At 53.5% G+C, this 18,538-nt stretch overlaps 1 protein-coding gene across 3 annotated transcripts in view; it reads left to right on the top strand.

Moving 5' to 3' along the window:
• Nucleotides 1-18,538, top strand: part of TSPAN9 (tetraspanin 9) — a 194,157-nt gene that overhangs the window by 103,947 nt on the left and 71,672 nt on the right. For 2 of the 3 annotated variants that reach the window (XM_033117200.1, XM_033117199.1), the window contains one exon: nucleotides 5,111-5,190. In XM_033117200.1, the coding sequence (XP_032973091.1) occupies nucleotides 5,128-5,190 (63 nt within the window). In that variant the 5' untranslated portion in view covers nucleotides 5,111-5,127. Of the gene's footprint in view, nucleotides 1-4,310; nucleotides 5,191-18,538 lie in introns of those variants that run through there. The other variant, XM_033117198.1, reaches the window with a different exon arrangement.

Below are 18,538 nucleotides of genomic sequence, written 5' to 3'. Positions count from 1 at the left end.
TCTTTTCTGCCCTCTTTCACCATCGTTGTCCTTCCTGAATCCTGGTCAAGCGGTGACACATGCCGTTCTAGCTGTTGAATTTCCATAGCGTAGCTGACTGGCCTCTGCCTCTGGACCCTCCGCACCACCCCCTGCCAAGCGGATCTGCAGGCAGACTTCTCAGGGTGTGGGCCCCCTGCTATGGATCTCTGCCGCCCGCCCTCACTCTTGGCACCGTAGGTAAATGGTTTGCTGAGGAGTTACAGTTTTTTCTGTATCGCTGAAGAAGATCCCAATTTTGGAGTTTAAATACTGGAGTGAAGGGAGTCTCCCTTCTCCTATCATGGCAGCCCATCTCACACATTCCTTAGGACAGTAAGTGCCACTTGGTGTGTAATGTAAATTCTGGGGGAGGCGGCCTTGTTGGAGGCCTAGAGGGACAGGAGACTTCGTCAGCTGCACACACTGCCCCATACAGAAATAGTCAGCTCAGGTCCAGAAGGGATCCGTGTTGGCTCATCAGCTCTGACTGTGTGTGGGTATGCGAGCGACCAAAGATTGAGCTCTGTCTCGCACTGCGAGCCTGAGAAATTCAGTGAGAGGCAGACAGAGCTTGGCATTTACTCTGAAGCCCACATCTCCCTAGTTGCCAGTCAGCAGAGATGTTGCATGTTGATTTCACGTATTCACTTCTCTTCCTCCCCTCTGGGAATTCTGTACTTACTTCACGTTTTTTGTTATTAAAGAAAGAAAAGGCAGCTCTGCCTTGTTCACATGCTCAGAGATCGTCAAGGGCAGCCTGTACCTTCCAGCTCTTCTGACATGCGAGTGGTTGAGGGTCAGGAGCGGGCAGGAGAGTGGCTTACCTTTTCTCTCCGGTGGCTCCTTCTGTACCCAAATCTAAGAAATTGAGGTAAACCATAGCATCTGGTATTCTGGCCACTCCTCCATCCTGCTGACAGGCCTAGCTTCCTAGGGCACCAATTTTGTGATGTGCCCCCACTGCTTGGGAAGCTCCCGGCCAAAGTCCGGACTCTTCATGTGTCATGCAATGCCTCGCACAGTAGCTCACTTTGACTCCCAGGCACATTCTCCTGCTTTAGTCAGGCCTGAATACTCATTGCCCTGGAATGTACCATACCCACTCCTTCCTAGATAATGCCCTCCCTCTTCCACACCCACTCCAGAGAGCCCTCTGCAAGGGGATGGCCCAAGGGACAGCTCTTTGGTGGTCCTAGCATGGCACATGCTTGCTAGCTCAGTCTGCTTTGGGCTTCTGTTGGTGCTTGGCGTGGGGGTAAAGGCTGGTCTCTTTGGCTAGCTTGTGAGCTTCTTGAGGCCTACGACCATGTCTCACACATCTTTGTATCTTCCGGGCTCCTGGCTTAGTGTCCTGCTCATGATGAATAATCTATTACGAATGCATGGTTTGTTTGTGGTGGGAGGAAGGACAGATGCTAAACCTGCCTTACTATAGCTCCTCTCCCAGCTTTGTCCAAGCTGTCTCCTTTCATGGACTAGCTTCTGGCTTGCAGACTACATTCTCCCTGCACCCCTTCATTCTTCCAACCCTCTATAACTCAGGGCCATCTCCTTGGGGACTCACCTTAGCTGATCATCAGTCCAGCAGCACCTCCCAAGCACACTTCTGCCTTTTGCCCCATACTCAGGGTCCTTTTATCTAATGAGCTCTCAACAGGACATGCGATTTCAGGTTCCCTGTGTGCTTTTAGTGTCTGTTAGACTGGAAGATTTCCAAGTGCAGGAAATACATTTAGAGCCCCAAAGAGTAAAGAACGTGAGCTTTGAAACCACAGTTTCTTTATCTGTGAAATGGGCTAATAACCATAGCTATCTCATAGGGTTGTCACGAGGATTCAGTGAGTTACTGTGTGTAAAGCCTGGTGCCTGGGGTATAGTGAGGATTTATAATAAATCGGAGTTGTTCTTATTATTCTGATGATGACTAAACTGGATGCCCTCATGGGACCTCACTGAAACTTTGTTAATAGACTGAAGAATGGGACTTGAGTGCCCTTTTGACAAGTGTGACCAGGAGGGAGCAGAACTGTTATACTGGGCAGGCTCCTCTCTTACCTGCCTATTGTCCTTCACTCTCTGCTCCCCCCAACCCCCCCCCCCCAGTTGCTGAGGAAATAGTTACTGGAACAAATCTATTTATAAGCAGAAATGACAATGGGGAGGCTATTGAGATGTGAGTTGGGGAGAAGAGAGATAAAAAAAAAGAAAGTAGACGGGGCCAGCTGACACCAAATCCCCATGTGAGGCAGTAATAACAGCCCCTTATATTTGTTCAGCGCTTACAGTCCTTGGACTGTTCCCACATGTGCAGCTCACTTTATTCTCAGGACACCTCTGGGGGTAGGCTTTATTAATCCCCATTTTAAAGAGAAGGAAATGGGAGCTCAGGAAGGCCAACTACCTTGCCCTTGATCACACAGCTACAAACTGAGCTAAGAGTGAAGAACAGGTCTCCTGACACCCAGTCCAGCTGGTAAATGACCTCTCCTGTATCAAAGAAGTCATGTTGTAAGAATGAAGTGGCGGCTGTGAGACCTCAGGGGCCTGCCGGGAGAGGCTGCAGAGGACAAAAGGTGTTAGCCATTTCAGTCAGGTGGCTGTGGGCTCCGAGAGGAGCCAGCCAGACATCTGCCCCCACCTGTAGATGGCACCCACAGGACCTTGTGCCCAACCAGGAGACAGCAAGATGCTGTCTGTGACATACACTTGGTTTCATTGCTGGGCTGTCCTCTGAGTGGGGACCCGGCTCAGAATAGTAACACCACAGCACGCCCCTGGAAAGAAGTTGAGCTGCGCTCAGAACCTGAGTGATTGTAGCCCTAGGTCCTAGGCCTGCCTGGGAGCCTGCGCAGGGCCACCGCAGCGCCATGACAGCAGCCCTGTGATGAGGGTTTGAAGTCCCTCTGGTGTGAGTAAACGTCACCCTCCCCTTGCCCAGTTGTGGTAGCTCTCTTCCAGGTGGCCTTGGTGATGGACATCCTTCTTTTTCTGATTCGATTGTGTGTGGTGTGAAGGGCAGGGAGCAGCACATCTTACACCTGTTTCCTCAAGGGCCTGGCCCTGTGCTCAGCACAGTGAAGCAGGTGTGGGATAAGTGTTTGATGGGATCTGCGGAGGCCATTTCACACACCACGTGGAGGGCATGAATTCTCTACCCAGCCATCCCTGTGCAGCGCCCCCCGCAGGCCAAGCCGGGTGTTGGGGATACAGAGCCTAGTCGCACTTGGCCCTGCGCTCTCAGCACTCTCTTGGTGGTGGCAGAAGTGAGGTGAGCTCCTCACCCCCCAAGTTTCTCGTCTTTGTTTGCCACTGTGGTAGCCCAGGTCGGCAGGGCAGACTTCTGCACAAGCCCAGCGGACGGACGCTGCCCCATGCGCAGTGTTTTATGGTGGGATGAAGTCGCCTCCTGGATGTTCCCAAGCCCCTAGCAAGAGCCTTCTTCCTGCTGTTTCCCTGACCAGCCCCTCTCGTGTACTCCTTACCGGAGAGGACCCAGCCTGTGGCCAAGAGCCTACATCACTCTTTGCATGGACAGGACACCACCTCGGCCACCTACTCTTCAGCCTGGCGGCGGTCCCAACCCGCGTGGCGTCCCACCCGGGAACGCGGGGCGGGGGAGGGGGACTTGCGCAGCTGCAGGAGCCTCGCGGAGACGTGAGCGCGCGTGCGCGCAGAGGGGGCGGGGAGGCCGGCGCGCGCCCCGCGGAGGCCCCAAACGTTTCTCCCACGTCTCACGCCGTTCCTGAGGTCCCTTCTTCTTGGTGCGTCGTACACGGACCCACGTGTGCAATAGCGTGGTGTGTGTGTGTGTGTGTGTGTGTGTGTGTGCGCGCGCGCGCGCGCGTGTGTAGCCGGGAGACCGTGCGCCCCGGGTCAGACAGGCCCCCGTGTGCAAAGGGGGCGGCGGCCAGGGCGACAGTGGCCACGCTTCTTTCCCCTTCCAGCCCTCCCCAGCCCTTTCCTCCGGTTTCCTTGGGTGGTTGGTACCTCCAACTATTCCCCTTCCTCTGCCTCCCCCATTCCTCACGTAGAAGAGACCAGCGCCTTCCATGAAGGTTCTGGTTCACCCCCAGCTCGAGCCCTTGACATTTAGCGAGAGTTCGCGGCGCACGGGTGTAGGCACATAGCAAAACGCTAATCCTATTAAAGATATGGTGTCATTGGGGAGGGGGGAGGCTACTCCCACCCCCCGCTGGCAGGCCTTGCGCTTATTGGTTGAATGCAAAGCAGGGGGCGGGGCCAAGGGCCCGGCCTGGGGGCTCTGGGCGATTTCGGAGTCGGGAGTCGAGGCTGGGATTTCGCAGGGAAGCCCAGCAGTGGCAGCTGCGGCGGATCCCCCGGCACTGCCCGCCGCGCGCCCGGCCAGCCCAGGGCTGGCGAGCAGCTCCGCAAAGTCGAGGAGAGAAAGGAGGCGGAAAGCCAGCAAAGTGGTCGGGCTCAGCGCCGCTGCTGGGCTGGGCGAGGTGTACCCAGGGAGCCTGGATCCCCGAGCCCTGGTGCTTTGCATGAAGCGGCCAGTGTACCGGGAGGCGAGCTGACGCTCTGGAAAGAGAAATCAAATTGCAGCCTCCCCAAAGACGCTAAGTTACGCAGGCCAGTCAGTTCCCAGAGAGCGCCCGCGAGCGCGCGGAGAGCCGAGCCGCAGAGCCCTCCCGGGCCAGCCGGCTGGGAGCCGGGCGCCTTCCAAGAGGCAGAGGCCCCTGTGCACCGGGTCCGACCCAGAGTGCGTCCCGGTACAGAGAGGGGGCGTGCAAGGCTACGACTTGGGCGCCCCCTCCGTCCCACTCCGAGCGATGCCCCCCGCCCCTCGCGCCCCCCGGGAACGCCGCGAGCATGGAGAAGTCGAGTAGCGAGGATTCTTCGATCCACCGGAGTCCATCTTTGGACAGCAAGGACTCGGACTTTGCCAAACCGTCCACCTCGGGCCGCCCGTTCGGCCGCGGCTTCACGGCCGGCGCCTTCTACGGCACGGCGGGCTCCCGGGGCCAGAGCCGCGCCGAGGCTGGCGTCAAGACTGACAAGTACAATGCCCCCAAAGGCAGCAAGTACGTGGTGTTTTACCTGGACCTGTCCTTTGTTTTCCTCCTAGAATTTAAGAAGTGCAACATGGCCAGGGGCTGCCTCTGCTGCTTGAAGTACATGATGTTCCTCTTCAATTTGATATTCTGGGTAAGTCCTGGGGCCGATCCCTCCCTTTGCCTCCTCTCCTCTTCTTTGCCTGCCATCGCGTGATACCTTTTTCCTCTTCGGTACTGCATTGCTCTGCTCTCTGCACTACGGTAGGTGGTGTTTTGGTGGTTTTTTTTTTAATCATTTTGCCCCTTCGTCCTTGTGTCTTCCTCTTGCTCTCTCTCCTTGGTGGCTCTCTCCAACTTGCCTGTCTTCCAGGAGACTTTATTCCTAGGAAGCTGGCAAAGTTTGCAGCTACCTCCTCTCCCATAAGAAACCCCTTCTGGAAGTGCCTCCCGCAGGATAACCTGCAGCAATAGGTGTGGGGTCAGACTTTTTAACAGCTGTGACCCTGAATTGAAGACAGACACAAGTGTGGATGGCCTCCTGAGTTTCTTTTGAGTATTCCTCCGGAATATGCAAGAGTACCACCTGCAGCATTTTCTGAGCCTGAGGTGGGGATGGTAGAGGTCACATCCTCCTACTCCAGGAAAAGGAGCGACAGCCCCTGTCTCCAGCCAAGAGACTCACTTGCTAGCCTGCAGATTTGCCCGCGTTAGGGCTTGTGGAGAAAAGGAGGGTGTGGGAGGGATGCCATCGGGTGGCAGGCAGCTGCTGTTGAGGGATTGCAGTGGACTGAGCAGGGGGAGCCGGCTGGCCATGTGCTTCCACCATGGACTCCGCGCTGTGGGAACCCCAGAGACTGGAACGGACAAAGGGGGACAATTAGCACTGCCCCCATCCTTGGTGCAAGATTGTTTTCTAGAGAAGGTGTCAGGGGGTGGGGCAACTCAGAATTGTTCCCTGCCCTCTGATGCTGGAGGCTGTGTACGCAGCACACACATTCATGTGTGAGGGATATAAATGATAAATGTCTAACTATTACATTGTTTTGTGCACCTGAAACTAATAAAAAAATACTAGTTAGGCATATTTGAAAACTTCTTAACTTCATAGCTAATTGTTCCTTCATCCCAATTGCTGCCTCCGCCTTTCTTCGCCAGAGCCCAGACACAGTCAGCACAGATGTTTGGCTCTGCCCCAGGGCCTGTCCTCTTGCCTGCTGGAGGCTGTCAGCTGCCCGTGGTCCAGGAGGAGAACTGGAGACAGGAGAAAGTCATTCCCAGTGAAGTTGGGTAGAAACAGTTGTGCTTTGGTGTTCAACACTTGTGGGAAGTGACCGGCTTTAAGTGAAAAACTTTTTTAAGTGTGTTGGGGGCGTGACTTTTCCCACAGAGGAGAAAACTCAGGCTGGGCGGGAAGAAGATAGTTCTAGTCTTGGTTCTGTGTTAGCTTCTTGTGTGACCTTGGCCAAATCTCGTTATCTCTTAAGGACTGGGTGTCCTTTCCAGTCTAATGGGAAGTGGTGGGCTGTCGTGATGGTCTCCCTCACCTCCTCATCTCATTAGGTATGGGACATCCTGGATCCTCGCCTTCTCTCTGGGGAGGGAGTCCCCTGCCCTGCCTTGGGCACTGGCCGCTGCTTCTCTTTCGAGGAGCCTGGTCTGAAATGATTTGAGCTGGATTTCCCTGGGTGTCTCCATGGTCTGGCGTGGCCCTCCAGCCACTGCTATTAGCGCATTACCTGTCTTGTAGCAAGGGTTTTGTGGAAATGGGCAGAAATACTGGACTGCCAAGAATGATTCCGTGGCCACCTTTGGGCAACTGCTCCTAGTCCTCCGACTCACTGGTCAGCATCAGTGTGAGCCAAGCACCGGTGTGTATTTCTCTGGTGCCTTTGGATTTACATGAACACTGTGCTTTCATTGTGCACAGCTTCTCTTTCTGCCCTGTTCGTGGTCCCTTTGTGCCTTGCCCCACTCTACATATCTTCACACTTTCTATATATCTTCGCACTTACTAGAAAGACCTTCCAGAGGATGCTCACGCAGTGCCTTGGCCAGTCTCAGCAGCGCTCCTCCCCACCCCCACCCTGCCACCTGCTGGCGGCAGTGGGTATAACCGCTGAGGCTCCTTTCTTCTCCAGGATGGTCTCAACTTGGTTTAGAGACCTCCTCCCGTGGCAGCACAATGGTCTGTGCCCTGCACTTAGTAGGCACTTATTATATGTTTGTGAGTGAATGAATGGAGGGCCAGAGTGGTGAATCCATATGTTACTGTGTTGCAGGGATCCCAGGTCCCACTTGGTAGGGATTTGCCCGTGATGAAGGCTTCTCCTAGCACCTTAGCTCTGGGATGATGAGCAGTTCTTTCCATCTTCCCTTAAAAGCTTGGCAGAGGTTAATGAGCTGGTCAGTGGAGTGGCCTTCCTTTATGGTCTGCAGTGAGAGGACTTGTTGTCTCTTCCCATTTAGAAGGTGCCTACCACAACTCCCGTACCAGGGAAGGAGTTGCTCTCCCCTTGTCTCTGACTACTTAATGTTTTCAGCATTCCCAGGATATGCTATGAGCTGGGGAAAATTGACTCTCAAAGTTCTTCTCTGCTAGTAGCGTGTGAGATGATGAAATGAGACATAGACCTTAGGAAAGATGGAAAATGTAGCAATGGATGCCTGTGTGTGTGAAGAGCGTATACTGAGAGCTGGAAGAGCAGGTGCAGCAGAGTGTTAGCCAGGATTTGGGCAGGTGGGTCCCTGAGCTGTACTCGAAGACTTCCTGTGGTCAGGTGCTTGGGCCTGATACGGGAGAAGGAGCGGAGGAAAGAGCCAAATGAGAAGAGAAACTGCTTGGGCCAAAGGCAGGTGGGGCAGGAGCCCTGGGAGGCCTCCGCTCTTCCCAGCGCACACAGGGAGGGAAAGACCGGCGGTAAGTGAGAGGTGGGCAGGGAGGCGTGCGGGGCTGTCAGAGCGAGTTCTCCAGTACCCCAGGCAACTGTTACGAATCCGCAGCTACCACTTTTTCTAGCCTCATGGCTCACATCCTAAAAGGAGGCTTTTCTCAGGCATTACAGTTGAACCTGAGGCCTGCGATCAGTGATAGAGATTTTCCTTAGACCCTGGAGCCTACCTGATAGTTCTCTAGACCCAGCGCTGCCACCTCAGAGCCCACTGGGAGGGTTCCCAGGGCAGTGGTCTCACACTGCAACCCCTCCCAGGCTGCGCGTCGCTGGTTCCTTGCCAGTGGGTGGAGGTTCCGGGGTGTTGGTATTGGTGAGGGCAGGGTGGGAGGTAGAGCTCTGCTGGGTGCCTGCCTGCTGCGGGGTGGGGGTCCAGGTTGCTTCTGGCACTGCTGACTTCACCCTGTTGGCTGGCACCCAGGATGGCATTTCTGAGGGCCTGAAATAGATGGTGGGGGCTGAGGAGGGGCAGCCAGTGGTCATTCCTCTTCTTCTCCTCGGCACACCTCACCCTGCTCCTCAGGGCCAACAGGATGCTGGCTACTTGGTGGAAAGGAGATAGGAGGCCTGAGTGGGACAGAAGTTTCCCCATCCTGACGTCCTCTCCACTAGTAATCAAACCGACCCCAAGTGCTTTCTCCCCGCAGTGGGACCCCTGGGGTATTTCCCTCAGTCAGACATCTCTGAGTCCTCCTGGAGTCTCTGGTGGGATGCTCCAGGGAGAGACTAAGTGAATCTAAGTCCCCCCAAGAGGGCAAAGGGGGAGAGAGAGGATAACATGGGCTCGGAGTGCTGGGGGCCTGTGTCCCCTTCTCTGATCCCAGCCTGGCTCCTCCCACCCAAGTCCAGCTCCTGTCCCATACGGAGGGGTGGCGGTGGGGCTGCGATTGCCAGCGTAATTGCCACTCAGGGTAGTGGTCACTTCTCCTGCCTGCCAGCAGAGCTGTCCCATCACTTTAAGCCATGGCAGACAGAGCAGTGACATTCTGGCCCCAACGGAAAGTCTGTTCCTTGTGGATTGCTCCCTGAATAAAGGCCTCTTAGCTAAGGAGGCAGTTTCAGTGTACATGCTGGGGCAGGGGAAAGGTTGGCACGGGGCTGCCCCCAGCAGGGTGCTGGGTGGGGCCCTGATTAACCGCCTCTCACGGGGTCAGGCCTGTGTGGTCCAGCCCCTCTCACACTGTCCACTTGCCCTCTGAGGGCAGGCGGCTGGGTTAAGGCTCTCCAGCACATTTGAGGTGGATGTTTGGTACTGGCTTGGCTCCCTGGCCCCCTGTTGGTCTGTGGTGCCCAGGACTGGGGTCTGCACGGTTGGTCTGGGGTGTCATAAGGAGTCTGTGGGACGCCTTCTATGTGGGAATGGAAGTGGTGAGTGGGCTGAGGGGTCTGAACAGGTACAGACCTGGCCTCTAAACAGGAGATCCAGCCTCAGCTGGGCAGCAAGAGGCGTTCAGAGGCTTCCCGGAGTGCTCAGGTGTGAGCCATTACGCTGTCCTCCCAGGGGGCGGTGGTAAGTCCATCTTTGGGGTGGGTCCGGCATGGCTCTGCCTGGGGGAAAGGGGCAGATGAAGGGCCTGGCGGATGCTCTGAGACGCTGGAACCTGGCCATGAGGGAATGCCGGCTCTGTGTTCACTTCCTTTCCAAAGCATTAAAAATTAAACTTCCTTGTCTTAATATCTATTTTTAAATCATGTCGGAGCCAGCATTGGTGTCAATCAAGAGGGGGTGGGGAGGAAGAGGGTAGAGCAGAGAATGTCTCGGCTGAATCGGAGTGAGCATTGTCACCACGTTGAGGAAAGGGCCACAGGTGTGTCCTCTGTCCCACCAAGCAGCAGGAGCACAGAAACCCCCACACAGCTCCTCCGAGGTTGGGGTGCTCCCCGGCGGTACCTCCATGTGCTGGCTGCCCTTGGCTGAACTTGGCGGCGGGTTCTGGGTCTTACTGGGCTGTTGGGGTCCCAGTTGAGTCCGTTCACTCATGCCACAACTATTTACTGAATGCCTGCTGCGTGCACAGGAGGCTCCAGTTGGTGAGGACAGGCTGACTGGGCTCACACAGGGCAGATCAGCTTTCTCGGGCCAGGAAGTCGTGGAATCGAGAGGTCATCTGGCTCGTCCTCCACAAGCGTTTGAACACAGGGCTGCCAAGGGAGGGGTGAAAGCGGGGCCACCTCCCCTTGCCCCAGCAGTAGGCCTGGCCCCGGCGTCCGGGTGGCCTGACTTCACTTGTCCTTTCCTTTCCCCTACTCCCGCAGGGTGGCCTTCTGACTTCCGCTCTGAAATGTTTGCTGCTGTCAGATATGGGAGGAAAACACAAACTGTGTTTCTTTTAGGAGTTTCCTAGTTTGGAAAAGAGAGCTAGTGAATTATGTATCTTTTCTGTTTCTTCTACTGAGAGGGCTGATGGAATGCTGTGTGGCTAGTGCACAGGCGTACGTTTATGGAGCACCTGCTATGAACCAGGCCCCTGAGCTGCTCAGAGTTCCATGGAGAAGTGAGACACATAAACAGATAATGACAGTTCTGAGCAGTAGGTGCTCAGTAGAGCCACCTAATAGAGTCATTAATATTGCTTAATAGAGACAAGATACAGAGGTAACAGAGTAGAGCAAATGACGCCTGGATTTTGAAGGATGAATAGGAGTTTGCGGGATAAATGAGGACAGGGGTCCAGGCAAGGAAGACGGGTGGAGAGAGATAGAGGCAGGATGGTATAGAGCCTGTGCTGGGGGAGAGCTTGCAGTCCAGTGGGAGCAACAGAGCTCCCTGCATGTGTGAAATGGGCTGAATGCAGAGAAACAAAGGGTGGAATCTGCCTGGGTGGTGCCAGTGGGGAGGGGCTTCCTGGGGTGCTGAGTGTGACGAGTGCTCTGAGAACAAGGAGGCCCCACTCTGCTGTGAAGTGTGCCCCAGTGCCTGGGGGTGCTCTTCACTTTGTCTCCAGGCTCTAAGGAAAGGCATGTTTTGTTTTTGCGCCCGGCCGTGACCACCACGACAGGTCTTGCTGTGCCGCTCAGGCTGCAAGCTGTTGTGTAGGTAATCCAGCTTGCCCAGATGCCCTTTTTCTCTCCCCCTTTCGGCCTCTCCCTTCCAGCTGCAATCTGCCGCTTATTTGGTTCCAGTTAGGAAGCTTTGAAGCTGAGCTAAACCCGTCGGGCAGAGTTAAGTCTTCTGAGCCAGCTTTGTCCCAGCTCACATTTGAAAGCTAATCTGCTAGTAGAAGTGGTTGGGGGTTGGGGCAGCGATGTTAAAAATGGCACGTGGTCTGGAGGGTGAGCAGATCTGCAGCCAGGGGAGCAGCCCAGGGTAGAGATATGGCTGTCACCCCCCACCCTTTCTCTAACTAGGTGTGGGACTTGAGGTGAGCGTCAAAATGGCACATCCTCTCTCGTGCGCCGAGTAGTTTTCTGCATCGGTACCGTGTGGGGAGCCCCTATTGGAGGGTCTGATGAGGGGGGTGGCTGGCCAAGGGAAACAGAGACCTGTCTTCTGCCTTCAGAGAGCTTTCCCTCTGCTGCAGGGCTTCTTCACTAGGGGGTAGAAATCAGCCGGACAGCTTTTACGGGAACAGAGGCCATGCCCCTCCCGCCGCGCCCACCCACCTACAGTCAGCCTCCGGGAGCAAGACCTATGTTTTGAAGGTTTCCTTACCCTCCTGGTGTGTGGGTTTCATCGCATACAACAGTATCGGCCTCTTCAGGGCTGTGATGGGGCCCAGAGGAAGGAATGCGTGCTTGTGTGGGTGCCCTGCTGAGCAGGAGGCTGGCATGCTGCACTCCGTGACTGGCACTGCAGTTCTTACCACTGTCCTTCCTGCAGTGCCAGCGTATGAACAGGTCACCCCCTCTAGCAGTAAGTTAGATGCCCTGGAGCTGGAGTGACAGTGCCGGCCAGCGCTTTGGAGTCCTGGAAGTAGCCCCAGACGTCTCTTTAGGCTGGAGATTGTTCTCATGTCTTCTATCTTAGGAATACGTAGGAGAAACGGGGAAGTGGGAGGTCTAGGCAGATGAATTAGAAGATGGAAGTGGAAGGCATGGGGGAGGGGAGTAGTCTCAGAGCCCGGGGCCTGCAGCTATACCTGCTGTGCTGTACGCATATGTCCCCCGGCCTCCCCTGTCAGGGGCGGTCCACTCGCTTCCTCTGCCTCCCTTTGGTCTTGGTGCAGTGGATCAGACCAGGATCAGACCAGCGAGGCCAGTGGGCATGTTGCAGGGTCCCCAGGGCCCTCTGCCCTGGGTGTTCTGAAGGCAGATCACCTCTCTGGCATACTCAAGATTGGACTCTGCTGGGCAACCTGGTGTGTGACCTGAGATGACTCAAAGACAGGGCACGTGGGAATCCAGGTTAGCTTTGCTAACCAGAAAAACGATTACTTAAAAATTTTTTTCAAATTATGGAATATATCATATGTAAGTTCAGATAGTTTGAAAATTATATAATGAACCTGTACCCACTATGTAGTTTCAGAAATAAAACATTAGCTATCACCGTGAAACCCCTGTGTGTTCCTCCTGGAGCACGCCCCCATCCTCCCTAGAGAGGACCATATCCTTAAATTTTGTGTTAAGTGTAGTTCTTCATAGTTTGTCCACATTTGTAGGCACCCTTCAACACCACATCATTTGGCTTGGCTTGCTTTTAAAATTTTGACAGATGGAATCGGTCTGAATTAAAAAAGAATTCAATGTTATGTTTATTGATTCATTCACGTTGACAGGGGTGACCACAGTGCCTTTATTCTCACTGCTCTGTGTATTCCAGTATCTGAGTACGCTGCCACGTGTTCTTTTGGTGACGAGCGTTTGGGTTATTTCCTTCTTTTTAAACATGCTGCTGTGAACATTCTCGCACAAGTCTCCTGGCACAAATATGCAAGAGTTTCTCTAGGAAAGTGCTTCTGAAAGTATCTGTGAAGGACCATCTTTGCTACTTCCATCCAATTCTCAGGTGTGGCTCTGCTGAGCATGAGTGGTACACAGCTCAAACCACGGGTGACTCCCTACATCCAAACGAGTTTATTGATCATGCACTTGAATGTTCTGGCAATATCAAATTGCTGTAAAAAATTCCTGAGCATTAAGCATTTCCATGGACCACAATTTAAAGAGAACTGCTCTAGGGTATGTAGCAAAGAGTGGCATCGCTGAATTTTAGGATTTGTGAATTTCAGCTTTACTAGATAACGCCAGATTGTTTTCCAAAGTGAATGACTGTATCAGTTGACATTTCCACCAGTGGCATGTTAATTGAAAATGAAAGTTTTGGGCATTCTCTAATATAGTGGGTGCAAAATGCTATACTATGTTTTTAATTTGCATTTCTCTGATTACTAATGAACATCTTTTCATAAGTTTATTAGCCATTCTTTTCTGTGACTGCCTGTTTATGTTTTTGTTCATTTCTCTATTGAGTTGTTTGCTTTTTCCTACTAATTTTTAGGAGTTTTATTTATGTTTTGGATACTAATCTGTTGTCTCTTAAGTATACCACAAACACAGTTTATAACTTCCACTTTATAGCATGCCTTTCCATTTTCTTCATAGGGTCTTCTGATAAACAGAAATTCTTTATTTTACTATAGTGAAATTTATCAGTCTCTTTTCTTTGTTAGGTTTTACTTTTTATGTATTATTTAACAAATACATGTCTCACAGGCGTCTTTATATCCCTGGTAATAGGGCAATGCTTGTCACAACATACTAGTCACTCATGAATTGTTGAATGAATTTGTGAATGATTAAAGACGAGTTCCTATACTTATTTCTGAAAGTTTTTCTTTTTATCTTTAAGTCTTTAATATATCTGGAATGTATATTTGTGTACGATGTGAGGGAGGGCTCTGATTTCTTTTCCCCCCAAATACAGTCGTCTGAGCTCCATTGGTTGGCTCGTGCCCCTTTCCCCACTGATGCGTAATGCCACTGGTCTTTTCCATTGAACTATTTGTTTATCTTTGTGCCATACTATCTTAATTACTGCAGCTTTATAATAAGTCTCGATATCTGGTAGGGCAAATCCTCTCATCTTATGCTTTTTAAAGAATGTTTTGGTTATTCTTGGACCTTTGTTCTTTTGCATAAATTTTGGAACCAGTTTGTCTAGTTTAACTAAAAATCGATCAATCAATCAATCCTTTCCCCACCTCTCTCCCTCTCCCAAACCCTGTTGGTATTTTGATTGGCTTTGCACTGAATCTGTTGATCGGCTTGGGGAGAATTGCTATCTCTGTATTTCCATTCATGAATATAAACTGTATTTCAGTCATGTGTTTCTATTCACTGACATGGTATACTTCATGTATTAGGCCCTCTTTAATGTCTTTCTATAAAGTTTTATAATGGTCTCCATCAAAGTCTCACACATCTTTCATGTAGAGAATTTTGATCTTCCATCCTTTGTACCTCCGTGCTCTCCCCTCCGAGTTCAGCAGAATTCCTGTGCACACAAGGACAGAGAAGGCTGGGAGGCCAGGGGGCGGCCGGCAGCCCTCCTAGCCACCCCCTTATCAGGTCCAACCCTAATGCCGTATGAGCCGGTGGTCAGGCCCAGTGCTAGGCACTTCCCTGGGTCGCCTCATTACCTCACCCACTTCCCTGAGTCGCCCACTTACCTCATCCACTTCCCTGGGTCGCCCCATTACCTCACCTACTTCCCTGAGTCGCCCACTTACCTCATCCACTTCCCTGGGTCGCCCCATTACCTCACCTACTTCCCTGGGTCGCCCCATTACCTCACCCACTTCCTTGGGTCGCCCCATTACCTCACCCACTTCCTTGGGTCGCCCCATTACCTCACCCACTTCCCTGGGTCGCCCCATTACCTCACCCACTTCCTTGGGTCGCCCCATTACCTCACCCACTTCCCTGGGTCGCCCCATTACCTCACCCACTTCCCTGGGTCGCCCCATTACCTCACCCACTTCCTTGGGTCGCCCCATTACCTCACCCACTTCCCTGGGTCGCCCCATTACCTCACCCACTTCCCTGGGTCGCCCCATTACCTCACCCGCCTCCCTGGGTCGCCCCATTACCTCACCCGCCTCCCTGGGTCGCCCCATTACCTCACCCGCCTCCCTGGGTCGCCCCATTACCTCACCCGCCTCCCTGGGTCGCCCCATTACCTCACCCGCTTCCCTGGGTCGCCCACTTACCTCATCCACTTCCCTGGGTCGCCCCATTACCTCACCCATTTCCCTGGGTCGCCCCATTACCTCACCCACTTCCTTGGGTCGCCCCATTACCTCACCCACTTCCCTGGGTCGCCCCATTACCTCACCCACTTCCCTGGGTCGCCCCATTACCTCACCCACTTCCCTGGGTCGCCCCATTACCTCACCCACTTCCCTGGGTCGCCCCATTACCTCACCCACTTCCTTGGGTCGCCCCATTACCTCACCCACTTCCTTGGGTCGCCCCATTACCTCACCCACTTCCTTGGGTTGCCCCATTACCTCACCCACTTCCTTGGGTCGCCCCATTACCTCACCCGCCTCCCTGGGTCGCCCCATTACCTCACCCGCCTCCCTGCGTCGCCCCATTACCTCACCCGCCTCCCTGGGTCGCCCCATTACCTCACCCACTTCCCTGAGTCGCCCACTTACCTCATCCACTTCCCTGGGTCGCCCCATTACCTCACCCACTTCCCTGGGTCGCCCCATTACCTCACCCACTTCCTTGGGTCGCCCCATTACCTCACCCACTTCCTTGGGTCGCCCCATTACCTCACCCACTTCCCTGGGTCACCCCATTACCCCACCCACTTCCTTGGGTCGCCCACTTACCTCATCCACTTCCCTGGGTCGCCCCATTACCTCACCTACTTCCCTGGGTCGCCCCATTACCTCACCCACTTCCTTGGGTCGCCCCATTACCTCACCCACTTCCTTGGGTCGCCCCATTACCTCACCCACTTCCTTGGGTCGCCCCATTACCTCACCCACTTCCTTGGGTCGCCCCATTACCTCAGCCACCTCCCTGGGTCGCCCCATTACCTCACCCGCCTCCCTGGGTCGCCCCATTACCTCACCCGCCTCCCTGGGTCGCCCCATTACCTCACCCACTTCCCTGGGTCGCCCCATTACCTCACCCACTTCCCTGGATCACCCCATTACCTTATCTACTCTCCACAGCACCTGATGAGGAGACATAGCACTGTTTCCATTTTGCCTCCGAGAGGATGGAAGCTCTGAGAAGTTAGGGATTTTGCCTCAAATTACTGAGCTGGAAAGTGACAGAGCTGAGATTTGAACCCGGGTCAGTCAAATCCATATTCTTTCTGTGACCATTTTTGGGAGGTCATCCTGATCCAGCTCCTTCCCCTGCTGACTTTAGACTGTGCGTTTCTTGGATCCATACTTCCAGTTTAGTGCAGTGTAGCCTGGCTTAATAGGACCTGAGTTACGCATGTCTGTATGTGACTCAGTTGACAATTTGTGCCTTTCTCCCCCATTCCCAGCCTCAAACAGAAGTGGGTTAGGAGGTGACCACCTTGTGATCATCAGGGACTTTCTCAGACCAGCGGACAGTCAGGCTTCTGGGCACTCTGAAGCCTCACAGACACTGCGAGAGACAGTGGTATCTGTGTGTGGATGACGCATCGTCACCCGAGGCCATGAGCAGGAGGAGGTGAGGTAGAGCCGTCTGTCTTATCACCTCTGCCTTGCTGGCTCGTAATAGGTGCTCAGTAAGTGAGTGTTGTTTATGGGCTGACTTGAACTGCACAGGAATGCTGGGTAGGAGGTCAGGGCCCTGGGTAGGCTACTAACGGGATGCCTCTTGCAGGTCATACCCTTTAAGTAACGGTTGGGATTTATCTGAAGGAAAAGCTTCATGCTATGGAGAGCCGTGCTGACCTCCAACTGGAACATCCTGCCTGCTCAAACAGAACCCCTGTAGCCACCCATTGCCTTGGAAGGCAGTTCTGTGGCCATCTGTCCTTATTCCAGCTAGTGAGTATCCCCCTATTCACAGGTGGGTTCCTTCTGGCCACAGAAGCACTCTCCCCCACGACTCTGGAGAATACCATCACCTCATCCCATTCATTGCCACAGGTGCTGAGGACCCATGGAATTTGGAGTCCTGGCACTTGGCTGACGGTGTCGCCCTGTGGTCTGGTTCTGAGAGGCCCTTGGTGTAGGGCGTCGCTACTCAGTCAGTCCCCGGTGATTGGCGAGGCCAGCCAGATTGGCACAGGACCCCCTAGACGAAACTTCACTTGTTCACGTGGCAGGCTCGGTCCCTCGTGCCTGCATGTGGCCTGTGCTTCATTCTCCTGCCTCCTGCGCATCCTCCCCCAGGGCCGGGGATGCCCTTTCACAAATCTCGGCACAGGACCCCATGGTCACAGGTAGACTTATTTGCCAGTCAGGAGGCAGCAACATGTGTCTGTCTCTGGGGGAAGATTCTGTGGGTAGCACAGAGGGCCGGGCAAGTTCCTGAAGGTTTGTTTTTTTTCAATGTCCTTGTCTTCCACTGGTCTGTTCTGCACTTACATCTTCCCCTTAGGTCCCCAAATTGTAGGTTCTCAGAGTTCCACAGATACATACTTATGTATAACCATACATACAGTATTTACATATAGATATGTGTGTATGTATATATGTATGAATATATAAACATTTCAAACACATTAATAGTCTAAGTGTGTGTGTGTGTGTGTGTGTGTGTGTGTGTATATATATATGAATATGTATATTTGGCTACACTCCCTCCCAGTGTGTGTCCCTTGGGTATAAGCTGGCGTCCTCACTTTAAGCATCCCATTTCCTAGATGGATTCTGGGTAAGCTAGGTCTCTTAGACTGTAAGCACCACTCACCAACCATGGCTAGCTTAGGAGCATAGATATGTATCTACCTCTTAATCTCTATCTATGAACAAAGCCCAGCAGTGTCGTTTGGCATGTGGGGAGCCAAGCACTTCAGCAGACTTCTCTTGTTTTTGCTGGCCCAGCTTTCCTTTCCCTTCTCTGGGTCTCTGCATCCTGTTTTTCTGCCTGTGGATCTCTCAGTATCTATGAAGGATACAAGGTTAGCTCAGAGGCTAGAAAGGAAAGCTGAGCAACAGGCCGCAGCAGGGACAGCAGCCAGGCCGCGGTGGGGATCCGGGCGTCAGGGGCTGATGGTGAGCTCGGTCACATTGGCTCTGTCAGGATGCAATGGCTCCTGTTGTTTTGGCCCTTGGCTCTCACAGCTCAAGAGTGAGCTTCCCAGGAGAGGGTCTGGCTGGTCACGTGCCACCTGTGGCCAGGGATGAGCAGAACACCTTGATTGATAGAACAAAGCTGTATGCACTGGAGAGGAGGAGAATTCCCCAAAGAAAAACAGGGGTGCTGTTACTGAAAGAGGGGGAAAGGCATATACAGTAGATGCCCGCTGGTGTATATTGCCCTCCAAATGCCAGAGGCTAGGGCTGGAATTTGTTCATACCCTGAGATGTATCCTCCCTGCCTCCTGGAGAGGCAGGTCAAGAGCAGGTGGGGAGGCTGCGACCCAGGGAGGCAGAGCAGCCGTGCAGCCCGCAATCCAGCAGCTCTGGCTGTGTTTGCAGGGCT

This window comes from Rhinolophus ferrumequinum, chromosome 10, assembly GCF_004115265.2.
Source record: "Rhinolophus ferrumequinum isolate MPI-CBG mRhiFer1 chromosome 10, mRhiFer1_v1.p, whole genome shotgun sequence".
Lineage (NCBI taxonomy): Eukaryota > Metazoa > Chordata > Mammalia > Chiroptera > Rhinolophidae > Rhinolophus > Rhinolophus ferrumequinum.
Note: the sequence above shows the minus strand (reverse complement) of the source record. Positions and strands in the feature narration are given on the sequence as shown.